Here is a 14,519-nt window from a genome sequence, read left to right on the forward strand (position 1 = left end):
GAGAGGCGAAGTGTTCTGTGGATGACTGAACTCGTGTTTTAATCGGACCTGAGGCCCGATGCCCCCCAGCGCTTGGTGCTGCTGTCAGTCCGCCTGGGACATGGTGGTCCACTGGGAGCAGAACTCCCGGGCATACATCCTCTGCTCTGCTTCCCCGTGGCTCCTCCACCCACACCCACGGAGCAGAGTGAACCAGCGGCGTTCGGAGAGAGGGAGAGGAGGAAGGAGTAAGAGAATGTAATTAAAGAAGAGGGGAAAGGTGAGAGACAGAAAGGGATATATGAAAAAGGAGATTTAGGACTAACGGAGGAAGTAGACCGGAGTGACAGATGAGCAGCCGAGCTGAAAGAGAAGTGCGACAGTCGACACAGATAAGTGTGAGATGAGCTACCTAGAGCTTTTTACACTTATCCGAAACTCTCCCAGTGTAAACACTCCAGTCATAGGACTAATCGCGCCCCAGGGTAAAAGCGCCAGTCTCGATTCATTCACTCTTTTTCAGGTGCAAATTAAACCTTCATACAGACCGAATTCGAGGCCACACCAACAGCTGTGTAGAGACAATACAGACAAATCTATGAGTCACAGCAGGGAGGACACTCACACCCTGCGTCCAGTGTCAGGAGTAAGGAATGCTTCAACGCATCATGAGGCTTAGCTCACTCTCGGCAGGTCATAAATTTGTGAAAGATCCTCGATGGCATTATTATTTCTGCTTCGGCGCGGGTTTTGACGGAAACGCGTGTGTCCGAGTTCGAGTCCATGTGAGGCGTGTGTGGTGTTGATGGTCGACGGCTGCTCATGCAGACCAGCTGATGCACCTCCTTCAGGCTCCACATGGATCCATCACATGACACACACACACTTTTAAAGAAGGCTCTTTGTGAGCTCAAACAAACACTCTGTCTTCTTTTTAATCAGGCATCTTTACAGTAGCTCTTGAAGTCACTCCAAGGCTGCCCTTGAAGAAGTCAACAGTTGTAGCACAGAGACCCCAAGTGGAGAATTTCAATAGTGCACCAGCTGAGAAATGAAACAGCTGCTGTGCCGCGTGAATCCCCCTCCATCTAAGGGATAATCACAGCACCTGCATAATAACACAGCAGGGCTGATGCCATGGAACGAAGCCTACTGACCCATATTTCCTCTGCCAGTTCAGGGAGGATATAAGAGAAGACTGGCACCTACAAAGGCTCCACTGTTGCTGCGCTGATGTCAGAGGTTTGTCAGTTAATTGACTTCCACCCCCGACCCCACAACCCCACCCCCACCCCCTGGCTCTTATTAATACTCTGACATTCATGAGTAATCAGAGGAGAACATGTTAAATAGTTGCAACTGGCACTGAATCACAGCGGCGGGAGGGGGGGGGGACGTGATTTATTAGTGATTTAAGTGATGAGTGGTTTAATCCCTGAGAGAACAGCTGCACATATTATAGCTGTGATACAGTTTGATAAGTGGTACGGGGATTTCTCCTCAGTTCAGCTCAGTGATTTTTACGTGCCGTAAGCACATAATGTTATCCATTAAGTTTACTCATGAGATCTTAACTTCTTCTTTAACGGGAGCATTTCACACTTTTCAACCTCACTGAGTAGCATTATGGGAAGCGTGTTGTATTTTTTTGGCACGTGAACCATATTAGGGACTGAATATTAATGGTTGAGTATTGTTTAGTCATCTGAATTTGACAGACAACCTCACGGAAAATGTATATTTTTGTCTAACTTGTCAATGATATTCCACATATTCGTATATAGGGACTAATTACTTAAGTAAAGATGCTTTCATATAGAGAGATCAAGTATCGTTTGTCAGTGCCTTGTGGTCAAAGTCAGAATGATACAGATGCACTTCTCTATTATTAAAAAAAAACATTTCTAGTTTTTGCCACAAGTAAGGTTTACATCTATAAGATTTTCTAAACCAAGAAAATGTGCACACCATTTATGCAGAAATCAGAGAGCAGCAAAACTGATTCGAATAATTTGAAACTGATTTAGTAAAATATTCACTTCCAAGATGTAAAATATAAATCATTTGCTAAAAAAATACAGCTATAAGAGACAAAAATGAAAGAGACTTGGTGTAAATGTGAACAATTTAGGGGAAAGAAACAGTTAATGTTGTTTAAGAGGAGCCATATTTTGTTGTAGTAGATTAAATCTGTGCTTCACAGTGTCATGTTCATTTAGAACGTCTCAAACATAACGCCAACAATGCACCCAGCATTAAAAAGTCAATTTATTTCTTCTTGTGTGTAAAAATGTGTTTGCGCTGCGATAACACTGTCTTCTGAATTTGTGCGTTTCTTTGTAAAAGCTCTCCTCCTCCGCTGTAAATCACTGCAGCGCATTAATTGGGCTGAGAGTCGGCCTCCAGAGGCCGGACAGGAAATGCTGGGTGTACCAAAGGTCAGAAAGAATCTGGGTCCGATCAGTGCGTGGGCGTATCTCCAGAAGGAAGGGAGCGGGGAGGAAAGGAAGAAAAGGCGAGAGGGAGGAGCGAGTTTTAAGCGAGACAGCAGAGAAAAGACAGAGAAGGGCTCGGAGGGGGGATGGAGGTGTTTTTTTTTTTTTTTTGTGCATTGTGTGAAATGTGATCATGTCCTGGAGCCGCTTAGACAGCTGGGAAGTTCCCCTTCCCCTGGCTTCCAGCTGGGAACACTCTGAGGAGACACTGCGACTGCAGACCATACGCTTCCCCCCGGTTAACCCTTCATCTGCTGCCGCCGCTGCTGCTGCTGCTGCTGTGCACGAGCCATAAATAACCACACCAGGACAGCTTGGAACTTAAGTCACATTTATTGATTTTAGTCAGCATGACTACCCTTACACAGAAACATCACCTCTCAGCTAGAAAACAAACAAAACACTTTCATGGGGTTAGTTCAGCAGTAACACATCAGAGTCAACTCTTCTTTTATTTTATTTTATATTTTTTCTTTTTTAAAACCCATTTGTTTTAACACCCTGACAAAGTTTACATGTTTGTTTTCAGTTCTGTGTAAAGGTCCCATGACTGAGAAACATGCATATGACATTTAGCTGTAATCAATATGCCACTAATCATAATGCACATTATTGATAAGAATACAGTACTGCATGACAATTCAAATAAATACCAACATACAGGTGAAGTCGTTATTTCATATAAAGATATCAAACTCTCCTCATGGATCAATACTGAAAACACAATATGACGATAGAAAGTTTGCACAGCTAAATTTTATTATCACAATGCTATCGCTTCCAGCAAACAGAAAACATTTTCTTTTCTTTTCTTCTTTTAAACGTAAAACAGTATCTTGAATTGCACTTTTATTTTGTAGCTTCTCATCAATATTTGTAACTTTAACGCCTCAACAAACAAGCATTGGCTATAATGGCACTATTCAAGCTTGTTGATGCAGGTTTTGTTTTCTGTTTCCTGAAAACATGATGCTCAAAGATGATGTAAAAAAAAAAAAAAAAAATCAAGAATAATAATAAAAAAAAACCCAAAAACAAACAAAAAGAAAGATAAAATGCGCTCTCTGCACATTTTTTTCTCAACAATACTATTGATATCACATTACCTTCACCAAACAAAGCTAGAGATACGTAGATGTTTCCAATAGTACACTGATCTACCCCAACACATTACAGATGCTTGGAGCATTTTGTTCAATAACAGGAGGCCAAAGGGATTTCTTTTGGTTCCCGGAGTTCGATAAAAAAAACAACCTTTTGTTAATACCCCTGAATTTATTGAGTGGATCACTGACCTGCAGAATTCAATACAATTCAAGTTTTATTGAGCTAATTTTAAAACTATAATCACACTCGTGCAGAAAGGGGGCAAATTCCCTTTGCGCTTATTGCTGCTCACAGTCATTTTTAACCCAAACTCCTCACCTATAAAAAAAAAAGAAGAAACGTAAAACCCTAATCTAATATTCTCCCTTGAAACAATGAAAGGCACTACTGGTCAGAAACGAAGAACTAAACAAATCAAAAAACAAAACCCCGGCGCTCGCAGTGGAGCGCCATGGCCCAACTACGCCTTTCTCACTGACGGCTTGTCTTCTTTCCGAGTCTCGATTCTTTTCAGCCCAAACGGTGTACCAAGATTTGGCACGATAAACGAAGAGAGAATGAAACAATTCCAATTTGGAATTTAATTGGTGCACTTGCAGAGAATTCTGGAAGCCAGTGATCCCGTTTCAGTGGAACGCCCTCGGTAAGAAGCTAGGAAAAGCATGTCATGTCACTCCAAATATTTCCCAAAATGCAACTTACCTACTTGAGTCAGGGCGTTGTCAAGTTTCATTGCGCCATTTTGAACTATTCCTAGGAATAATAAATACACGAAAAAACCCCAGAATTTGATCACCCTGGATTTTTGTATAGAACATGGCAGTAGAACAAACATAACAGAAAACATACAGCATAACATACGATGTAATAAAACAATTTAAAAATGATTATTTGATGGATAAAATCTTGAGGACAGAGTCATAATAGCACATGTGTGGTTTGTGGAGCCTTTAGTAGAGTAAATAGCATCTTATTTAAATTCAGGAGGACGTATGATGGTATTTTTTATTACCTACACTGGGTAACTCACAAACCATAGTACTACCATGCTTTCCTAGAGGTTAATAATAGTATGTTATAATCCTATATAATGAAAGTGCACAGATTAAAACAAAAAGAAACTCAAATAAACAAAAAAATATGAGAAAGACTGAGAAACAACCATATGTCCCTTGGCTTCTCATTGGAGGGTTTGATTAGCCAATCAAAATCTCTGGTTCTGAATGTCAAGTTCATGGGACCTGTGAGAAATTGGCTTTCAGCAGCGGCATGTGAAAAATTAGGCCAAGCGTCATCTTAATGTGCATCACATTTTAGTGTTTAAAAGCAAAAGGAAGGACTTAAAAATCTGTGCTCTGATTTTGTACTTTCTTTTTTTTGTCTTCCAAATGGCCTACAGTGTTAACTCCTTTTTTTTTTTTTTTTTGTCGCCAAAACTCAATCAGCTGCGTCAATGGACCTTGTGTCGGTACCTCGTCGCCGGCGCAGATTTACCGTAATTACTGCAAAATGGAGAAACAAACAAAAAAAACAAAAAAAAACAAACCATCAGCATCAGAAGCATTATTTGGTCATTTTAGAGTGAGGTCAGCGGCTGAGTCCACACAGACGAGAGTGGGTGGCAGATGTAGTTAGTCGAAGCAACAGAAGAAGGTAGTGTTAGGAGCTCCAAGCCAACTAATGTTAAACCTTCAGCTTTTCATATCAACACCGCTGATATGATTCTGAGGGGCCGGCGTAAAAAGCACACTCACCGCAAATAAGAGCGCTGTTAGGAAGCCAATGACTCTCGAGTACCTGGACCTTTTCATTCATAGGACAGAGCTGAAGCCACATCCCACCCCCCCACGTCAAAGGAGATGGGTCTTTCTCTTGTGCCATGCGAGTTAATGAGTAATGGGTTATGTTCTTGACATGCAGGCTTAGTACAAATCAGAAATAAGATGCATCATGTGAAGTCAAACTTAGAGGTGAAGTGGGAGGAGCCTGCAAGCAGAGGTAGGAGGAGTTTTTTTTTTTTTTTAGGTGGCATATTGTAAAGACATTGTTTTCAAACTAGAAGGAGCGACGTTCATTCATCTAAGGAGAGCGGATTCTAATCACGGTCTATCTACGGCTCGGTGAATCCACAGAGCATATACAAGGGCTAGGCGCTCAGCTAATTTGAATCAATGTCGTCTGGTTGACTCAGCAACCGCTTTGCATTTGTTTTCCCCCCACACACATCACCAAAAGTTTCTCCCTCAGGAAACTTCTGGACTCATTTCTCCACAGTATCAGAAGGATCAGACATGTGGATTCCTTCACCAGCATGTCTAGCTCTCTTATCTCCTCCCTCAGGAGCTGGTTCATAACACGAGTAGTTTTCTTTCCTCTACTCCCCGAACCTTTTCTCTGTCAGCGCAAACCGATAGAAACAGAACAGATCGCACTTGTACGTGAATCTCAAACACAAGAGTGACTGACCTCTCGGGAGGCTGTTATTTTTTTCCTTAATGTGTAATAGCCTTGTCTCCATGCCATGTGTGGCGGCTTACGGATGCACACGCAAGCAGGGTTGACTGCTGACACCGCTCCATTTTAAAAGGAATAAATGCTCATTTGTGTTCAAGAGGAAGGAATACTGTAGTAGGATCCTGCAAGATTATAACCTGAAGATGATCTCATTAAGAATATAGAGTTCAATATATAGCTTAGTCGTAGTATAAAATGGGAAAAATTTCATAAATCTTGCAGGATCTCCTCACATCAACCCTGCTTTTAGCATCATAAAGCTAATGTGTCTATGATCCACAAGCAGTACATGGATTTATTAAACACAAGCCCCACTTATATTTTTTCCTATTTGCGTAATAGTAGCTTGCGAAGGGTTAAAGCTATTGTCAATACAAAAAAAGAGTACGCCGCTGTGTCCTCACACACCACACGTCCGAGAAACAAAGAAACGCGAGGCCCTCCATTTGCAGTGGTCACAAACACACGCGAGGGCCCCTCCACATCAATACTGAGATATACACACAAGCAAAAATCGAAACGCGTGTGAGGACGTTACCTGACAAAAATATAGGGCAATATAGGGCCACTTTTTTCCCACACAATTCCTCATTCTAGTTAAAGGGTGAGTGGTGACGCTGGGGGAGCAAGCCGCTGACGGTCGACGGGAGAGGAGGTCGCTCTAGTGACCGAGCAGCAAGACGCAGATTAGAGACATGAGGGAAGGGTTTTCAGCCACATAACCACGCAGAAAATATTCTCACCCGAAACAGAGCGGGGAGGCAGAGGATGGGGAAATGACAAGGAAAACAACAGTGTTAGCTCACGCTGAGACACGAGGACAGGGCTTTACATCAACAGATAGATAAATATATCAAGTGTTTGGGTCGACAGGCACTTTTGCCGAGTGGTCGGTTTTGTAGATTTATTATCCAGATGCGAGTACCTGTTTGATTTGTGCTCTTAGGATTTGCTCCGTGTTTGTTTGTTTTTTTAAGAAAAAAAACTATATTGTATCTCTGTTCACAGTAATAGTTATATCCATTTTAACAGAAGTAGGAACCTGAGGCACCTGTGCTGAAGTGCACTTAATTTAGATGTGGAGATCGATTTGTCAAAACTTTCTTTCCTTCCTGTAATATGGCTCTGAAAGTATCCATCGCAACGTCATGGATCGCACTGAAATACACAGCCCTCCCGTATTTCACCAGACACCAATTAACCCTTGTTTTTCAATGTAGAGCCCTGTAGTACATGAGTTTGTTGTCTTGCACCACGCACCCGACGACAACAACGAAAGAAAAACGGCTAAAAAGCTTAAAAGCGTTTTCAGCTGCAGAAGCCATGCGATTCTACTGACCCTACTGTATTGGTGCGCTAGCGTCACAGCTTTAAAATGATCCTGAAATAAACACCTGCGGTCACAGGTGCTCCTTTTCTGCCCGGAACAATCCCATCATAAATCCATCAACCCACTTGGTTTTGAATTTCTGCGTAGGATCATATTATGCTCCCCTAGCAATAAAGCAGAGGCAGCTTGCATATTTTAGTTGCGTTTCCATGTTGTAAACATTAGAGAGTGATTAGAAAGTGGGCTGCTGGGCACAGGTCAGTCCTGGGGAATCAGGACAGAGAAGCGAGGGAGAGAGGGGGGGGGGCTTTTATTTCAAAGGAGCACCGATGCCGACAGACAAGCCAAAGAACAGAGGACGTCATATTTAGCCCGAGGACTAACAGAGCGACATCATCTTTATACGTCTCCACCTCGACAATGTGTTAATGTTACCAGGCAAGCTACTCAGGGGGTGGCTAGAACATACAAGCACAGAAGCTGCCACCTTTTACATCATATGTACAGCACCATGACAGAGGAAAGAATAGACACTCCAGAATACCCACAAAACCCCCAATATAACCAGGGCCCTATAATCCACATGCCATATATGTCTACTACAGTCCAAACGTCTAGTGCACACTGTACATACATCTGCATTCCCCTAAGCGTTTACACTAGCACACACGAGCAGCCGGTTAGTCACACAGCAGTCCCTAGATGAGCGCAGGCCGGCCAGGGAGCTAAGCGAGCGAGTGGGGCTCTTTAACACTAAGGCAGGGAGGGTTTGGCCCGTGAGCCCCCCCCTCCCCTCTGTACACAGCAGTCCCATGCGGACGTTTCGGACGCCTCAGTCGCAGTAGATCTTGTACTTCTCGCTGCAGAAGACCACGGGGCCTCCCAGAATGCCGCTGGGCACAGAAGTGTTGAGCTCTGGTCGGCCGGAGCCAGAGCAGGTGAGACTCTGACTTACGTGGGAGTTGCTGGTGGTGCTGCCGGCGACCTTGCTGCGCGCCTTAGCGCGGCCAGCGGTGCCTCCACGCCGGGTCTGCTCGTGGTCGAACTCCAGGTCTTCCAGGCGCTGTGTCAGGGCCAGCTTCTGCTGGATGGCCATGCGCAGCAGAGAGTTGAGGGTCTTCTTTTCATCCTCTGCGGCGGCCAGCTGCCTCTGCATTTCATCCAGCTGGGTAACATACTCATCGCAACTGCAAGAGACGCACACACACAGAAAACAGTAATGTCAGACACTCGCTCTCGTCAAAGTGCAACAGCAGGGTTCATTCATGTGTCATACCACAAGGGGGCAGTGCTTCAATAGCCATTGCCACAATGCAGGAAATAATTTGATCATCTTCATCATATTTCCATTATTTTAGCGCAACATCTTATGGATACTTTAACCTTGTGTCTGAGGTGCTCACAGCAGTACAAGTAAAGACTTGAAACAAGTAAAACTGAAGCACTTTTATCACAACCTTCCCCCTGTTACACAGTAGTTTCTGCCATCACCAGGTGGTGCCATTGAGCCACACAACGTGGGCCGGAAAGACTGGCACAGGTCCTGCAATATTAACTTATGACCTCATCGGGCATCATTCAGTCCCACCATTCAAATCCCACCATCTAACTCGTTCTCAACCACATTTTCAGACATTTGTGCAAATACTTTACAAGAGATGGCAGCAAACCCCATCCACAGCTGAAATCATTCTCTAATCAGATTACTAAATCCTCAATTTTTGGATTTAAAAGGCTGCCGGTGCAGGGTATGCATTACTTAACATCCATGATTAGACGAGGCAGCTTATTTGAATGGAGTGGAAGTTAAGAAGAGACTGCATACACAAAGGATGAAAGCATTAACCTAGGGACTAAGAAGATCCTTCCTGCGTCATCGACAGGACAGGAAGTGGAAGGATAATGAGGATGGAATATGGTTCATTTCTCCGAGATGTAGTTGTTCACACTCGACCTCCAGCTTTCCATTTGGAGTGAGGCAGTATCACACCTATTCCTGAGTCTACTCTCTCATGTGTGTGCAAAATAGCAAAAGATATGAAGTCCCCCTCCCTCCTGCCTCTCATTACAGGGTTCTGCGATTGTATCTCCCGTCTGGCGGTGTCCTTACACGTGTCTATGTGCAAGCGTGTCTAAAAATTAATGGGTGTAAAAACTAGGTTACTCCGCAGGGTTTTTGAGGTAAGGGTTCATATCTCCACCCTCTATCTGCTGCTGCCGTGCTCCTGTCTCATTTCCACCCGTCTCATTTGCTGGCTTTCCCTCCCCTCTTTTCGCAATCTCTGTCATTTATCTCTGTTTTTTCCATCACATCTCCTCTCCTGGGTCTTATCTTGCCCCTCAAGCCCCGTCACATCCTTGCCACTGTCTCCATCTGTCTGCCTGCCTCCAGATCCTGCGCTGTCTGTGTTGCTGACAAAGCAGTGTGAGTGACATTCTTCAGTAATGACTGACACACCTCTGAGAAGGGAGGGGCTGGTTATAAGTAATGTCTTGTCCTCCAACTGTAAACCAGCAAAGCCGTTCAGGCATAATTTAATATAGTTTAACTGACTGCCAGCCTCGCCCTGCTCCCCCGTGGGAACGATCAAACCGGTTGTTAAAGTTCACATTCAATATAATGCAGAAATTTTAATCCGTCAGTCATCATCAGCTTCAATTCCGTGTGAAAATTGTCATTTTCCCAGTAGGGATGTTAGATTTGTTTTTTTTTATCTGACAAAAGAAATCTCATTCTGAAAATCAAATATTACCTTCTGAATACAACACTAGACACTAATAGGATGAGATTCTTTGAACATTGTCCAACTAAAATAAGCTTTTTTTTAAATATTCTCTGGTTCAAACATGTGGGTGTTTTTTTTATATTATTCTGTGTCGTGCCTCAACACTTATTTTTAGTGTTAATGCGGTATTCACGTAGTAAGGAAAAGAAACATTTGAGACAGAATACGAAACCAACAGCAGCCAGCCAGCGCAGATGTTTTTGCTGTGTGTGGTGTTGCACGTGGTTGTGAGCCCTGTGAACTCTGGCCTCGCTAGACCACCATACAAACATACACCATGCCCTCCCCTCTTGGGTGTGCAGCTTGATTCCCTGTGGGACACACACCCAGACAATGGGGATCAGTGATGCTTCATTAAACCCAGTATGAGATGGGGGGACAACCTAGGAGGGGGCTGGTGCGCAATCAGACAGTTCCGTCTTGCGTGGGGGTGAGAGGGCGTGTGTTTTTTTTTCCCGGGAAAAAAAACAGAGGATCCTATTCTGGGGTCTTGGGGTCCCCCAAGTGGGACAATGGGAGCCTTTTGGGCCTGCTGATCATGTGTTGCGGCACAATGACCGAGGGGGCCCAGGGGCCGGCTGCTGGCCTTTTGAGGATGAAGAGTTGTCATATTCACAGTGTTGACAAACATTTTATCTGCATCGTGCTGTGGTACAGTTATCGATGGTAGCTAATGGCTCCAACTACTGAATTAACAGACATGGTTTCTAATTATTAATGTCCCTCGAGCAACTGCTCAGCTGTGGTCTTGTCTGGAGCTTGATTGGTCATGGTGGGATGGATATCACACAGACACACACACAGAGGAAGCAAGAAGGAGGAGGTGAGAACAGAATGAAAGAAAGAAATGACGGAAAGGGAAGATGACTATAAGCAGAATGGCAGGATGACAGAGAGTATGCTTGAGCTTATGGTTCTCCTGCTAATAAGAATGAGCAGAAGGAGCGGCATGTCCAGACATGTCTTAGGAATGTTAGGGGCAGGAGCTTACTGTTAACATGACACCCGAGACTGCAGCTGGAGGGGCGCACACAGAAAGAGAAGCACAAGCACATGCAGAAAAACATTCAACCTCGTGTCCCTTTCACAAAATTCTCACAGAAGAAATACACTTTAAAACCCTCAAGTGACTCTAATCTATAAGGCACAGACTACCGACTAAGACCTACACATTGTTTCAATTGCACTCCATCTCTCTTCGTCTTTGTCAGAGACCACACATCATTTGTATCTGAGAGTTTCTCCAGAAATCCACCTACAGACTTTGCCTGAGCAGTGATTATCATGAAAAAAAAGGCCGTCATTAGGCTCCTGTAGTGGGGCTTTAACTGAGAGCCTGGTCCTTCCTCCCTTTCTTTTCCAGATGACTAGAGAACCGGGTGTTTTGCAGCGAGGAAGGATGGAAGGGGGGTGGCCGGTACAAAGAGGAGGGAGTGTGGGAAACCTCACTCAGGCAAGTCCCCCAGCCTCTCAAAGAGTCCCCTGACCCAACTCTGTGTCGTATAGGACAAAATTTACATACCAATACATGAATCCCATAAACAGACTGAATGTAACTCATGCATAGACTGCAGAGTAGGGGTGGACAACTGAAGCTGGGGGCCATAATCAATGGAGACATTCTGGGTGAGTCGAGGAAAACACGTACTGATGCTGGCAGAAAATAACAAACTGCAATGTGATAAAAACCTCTGAAGCCTCTTTGGGAAATCTAGATTACACTCATTTGCTCCTCCAAGATAAAAAAAACAAACAAAAAAACTTTAAAAGACATGCATATATACTGTATATGTGCCTATCCTTCATATTCCTTCATCTGCATTTTGTAGCCATCTTGCTCAGCAGTAAACCAAAACTCATGACGACACAAGCTCTTACATTTGCAGGGAGAGGAGTTTTCCATCTTTTACTAATTGATTAGACAGTGCAGGTGTATGCAAGTACGCTTCAGGGGTACGTATTGAATTACTGCATGGGTAAGACGATGGGAGCTGAGCTGCCCACACACTCCCTACAGACTGAGTGGTCTTCATTGTACAATACTTTCCTTTCCCTCCTCTTCTCCATATGCATGATTTAAGCTCAACCGCAAAAAATGTCTTAAACACGAAGGACCATACTCGAAACAGTTGGCAACATCAGCATCTTAAAAAACACCACGACTTAAAACTTTTAAATGTAGCATCAACTGTTTTCTTCAATCAAATAGACACTATGCCCACATGTACAAATCAAGCAATGTGTGATCTCTATATCTACTATGTGTGGAGGGGTGAATGTGTAATCCAGACCAAGCTGAGGTGGGATTATGCGCAGAACCTTTGACCGGCTTCTCTTCGGAATCAGAAAAGATTAGCGAGTGTGTCGGCCCATCTGATCAACTCACACACACACACGCACTAAATCACTGGTCACAAACAATGCTTAAGTGACACATATAAGTGATACCCAGATTAGATACCTTCTGTGCTCTGTGGTCAGAGATACAAATGGTATCCATTCCAGGTCTTGAATCCACAAAACAATAGTGTCCATAAACATGTCATGCTGCCATAATACCACAAAGACATAGTTAACATATGGCGAACATGGATTATGTTATGACAGTAATCCTAGCTTTAGCTTACCTGGTTATATCGTGTATGGCTTTTGTGTGCTGCAGTGTTTTTAAGAGCAACGCCTGTGTCTTAAACTAAAGCAGCCAGAAAATACCAGCTCAGATAGATACACGTGTCTGGTATGAGGCTCGGATAGCACAATGTAAGGTGGTGCAGGTGGTGGCATGCTTCTTACCGCGTGGCAAACATAGCTCGGAGAGAGGAAAAGGTGGCAGCGTCCTCTTTCAGAGCTTTGAGCTCGTTCCTCAGTTTCATCATGGTCTCGGTCACCATTGCCTTTTCATTCTCATACTTGCTCTTCAGATTGGCCAGAGCAACTTCAGCTGTCTGTGGGTGGACAAGAAGAACAAAAGGGTCAGAGCAGCTGGAGTCAGGGGTGTTATTTCCTGCCCGAGCTAGTCTGTCTCTGTTAATATGGTCCACGTGAGCTATTTCTTTTTGTTCTTTTTGTAAGTCATTAGGGTAGCTCAAAACAGGTTCTTAAAAAACATAGCTGTGTGGTTTATGAGGTGTTTTTGTGTCTGTGTTCACAGAGATGCCACACACATACCAGTTGCCACCAGAGCAACTGAATACACTCCTTGCCTCTGGCTTTTGGTTCTTTGTGTTTTGCAAGGCTGTTCTTCTGCCCTAACCACACAGATACTCAGGGCAGCTGACACCACACACGGCTGCTGTCTCCACCAGTGTTTGTTAAAGATCCTGTCTGCAAAGCATTTGCTGTCACAGCTGAATAGACCTGAAATAGCTCCCTCTTCTGTCTCTTCTGTCTTTCATTGAAAACTGACAAATGTTTGGTGGCAAACCCAAAGATAGACCAACCTGTTTATTGGCCTTGAGGACGGTCCGCAGAGTGGCAATCTGTTCGCGTTTGGTGCTGAGCAGGGATTTCAGTTTGAGGATCTCCTCCATGCAAGCCTCCTTGTCCTTGTCAGCCACAGTGCCGAGCTCTAGGGAGGCAACTCTCTGGCGTGACAACTCAGTGGTGCGGTCCACAGCCAGCTGCAGGTGCTTGATCTGGTCTCTAATGATTGCGACCAGGTTGTAGATGTTCATGGGCTCGCGACGGTGATCAGACACGGGGGATGGAAGGGAGGAGACTGGTGAGGGGACTCCATCGCTGAGGTCCGCCTTACCAGGCTCAGGGAAGAGACCCTTGGTGAGCAGGATGGGAGAGCGGCGACCACGGCCCTCTGGGCTGCTCCGACCACCCTTACCCTCTTTGTAGAAGTCAAGCATGACACGGTTGGGAGTCTCGTTGTTGCACATGCAGACATGGTTATAGAGGGTGGCCAGTTCTTCACTGAAGGTGACCAGCTCATCCTGTGCCACGCTCAGACTGCCTTGGGACTCGCCAGCCACATCACTCAACTGAGAACACACACAAATAAATACATTTTAGCCTTGTCTATTGTCTTGTGTGAGAAAAGTCAGACCTTTAAAACAATAATACACATCTCACCTTGCGCAGCTCCTTTTCTAGCTTGGCCTTCTGTTCTTTCTCTACGTTGCTCGTCTTCTCCAGAGTTGCCAGTTTCTCTCCCAGGGTTGTGACGTCGTTCTCCAGACGGGTGCGCTCCTCATCGTAACGTGACTGACAGGCCTGGTATTCTGCTTTCAGAGTCTTCAGTTCTTCCTTCAGCTCTCCGGCCTCAGACACAGCAACCTAGGAGAAGAAAGAGCACATATT

The 14,519-nt window shown here is 44.5% G+C and overlaps 1 protein-coding gene across 2 annotated transcripts in view; it reads right to left on the reverse strand.

Moving 5' to 3' along the window:
• Positions 1-2,788: 2,788 nt before the first annotated feature.
• The window catches only part of LOC125004345 (protein bicaudal D homolog 2-like), a 39,142-nt gene continuing 27,411 nt past the window's right edge, over positions 2,789-14,519 (reverse strand). Inside the window, exons 7-11 of one of the 2 annotated variants that reach the window (XM_047578893.1) lie at positions 14,292-14,495; positions 13,652-14,200; positions 13,005-13,156; positions 8,381-8,612; positions 2,789-5,083 (exon numbers count right to left, since the gene is read on the reverse strand). In XM_047578893.1, coding sequence (XP_047434849.1) covers positions 5,081-5,083; positions 8,381-8,612; positions 13,005-13,156; positions 13,652-14,200; positions 14,292-14,495 — 1,140 coding nt within the window. In that variant the 3' untranslated portion in view covers positions 2,789-5,080. Of the gene's footprint in view, positions 8,613-13,004; positions 13,157-13,651; positions 14,201-14,291; positions 14,496-14,519 lie in introns of both variants that reach the window. The other variant, XM_047578885.1, reaches the window with a different exon arrangement.

The sequence above is a fragment of the Mugil cephalus genome, chromosome 1 (genome assembly GCF_022458985.1).
Source record: "Mugil cephalus isolate CIBA_MC_2020 chromosome 1, CIBA_Mcephalus_1.1, whole genome shotgun sequence".
Taxonomy (NCBI): Eukaryota; Metazoa; Chordata; class Actinopteri; order Mugiliformes; family Mugilidae; genus Mugil; species Mugil cephalus.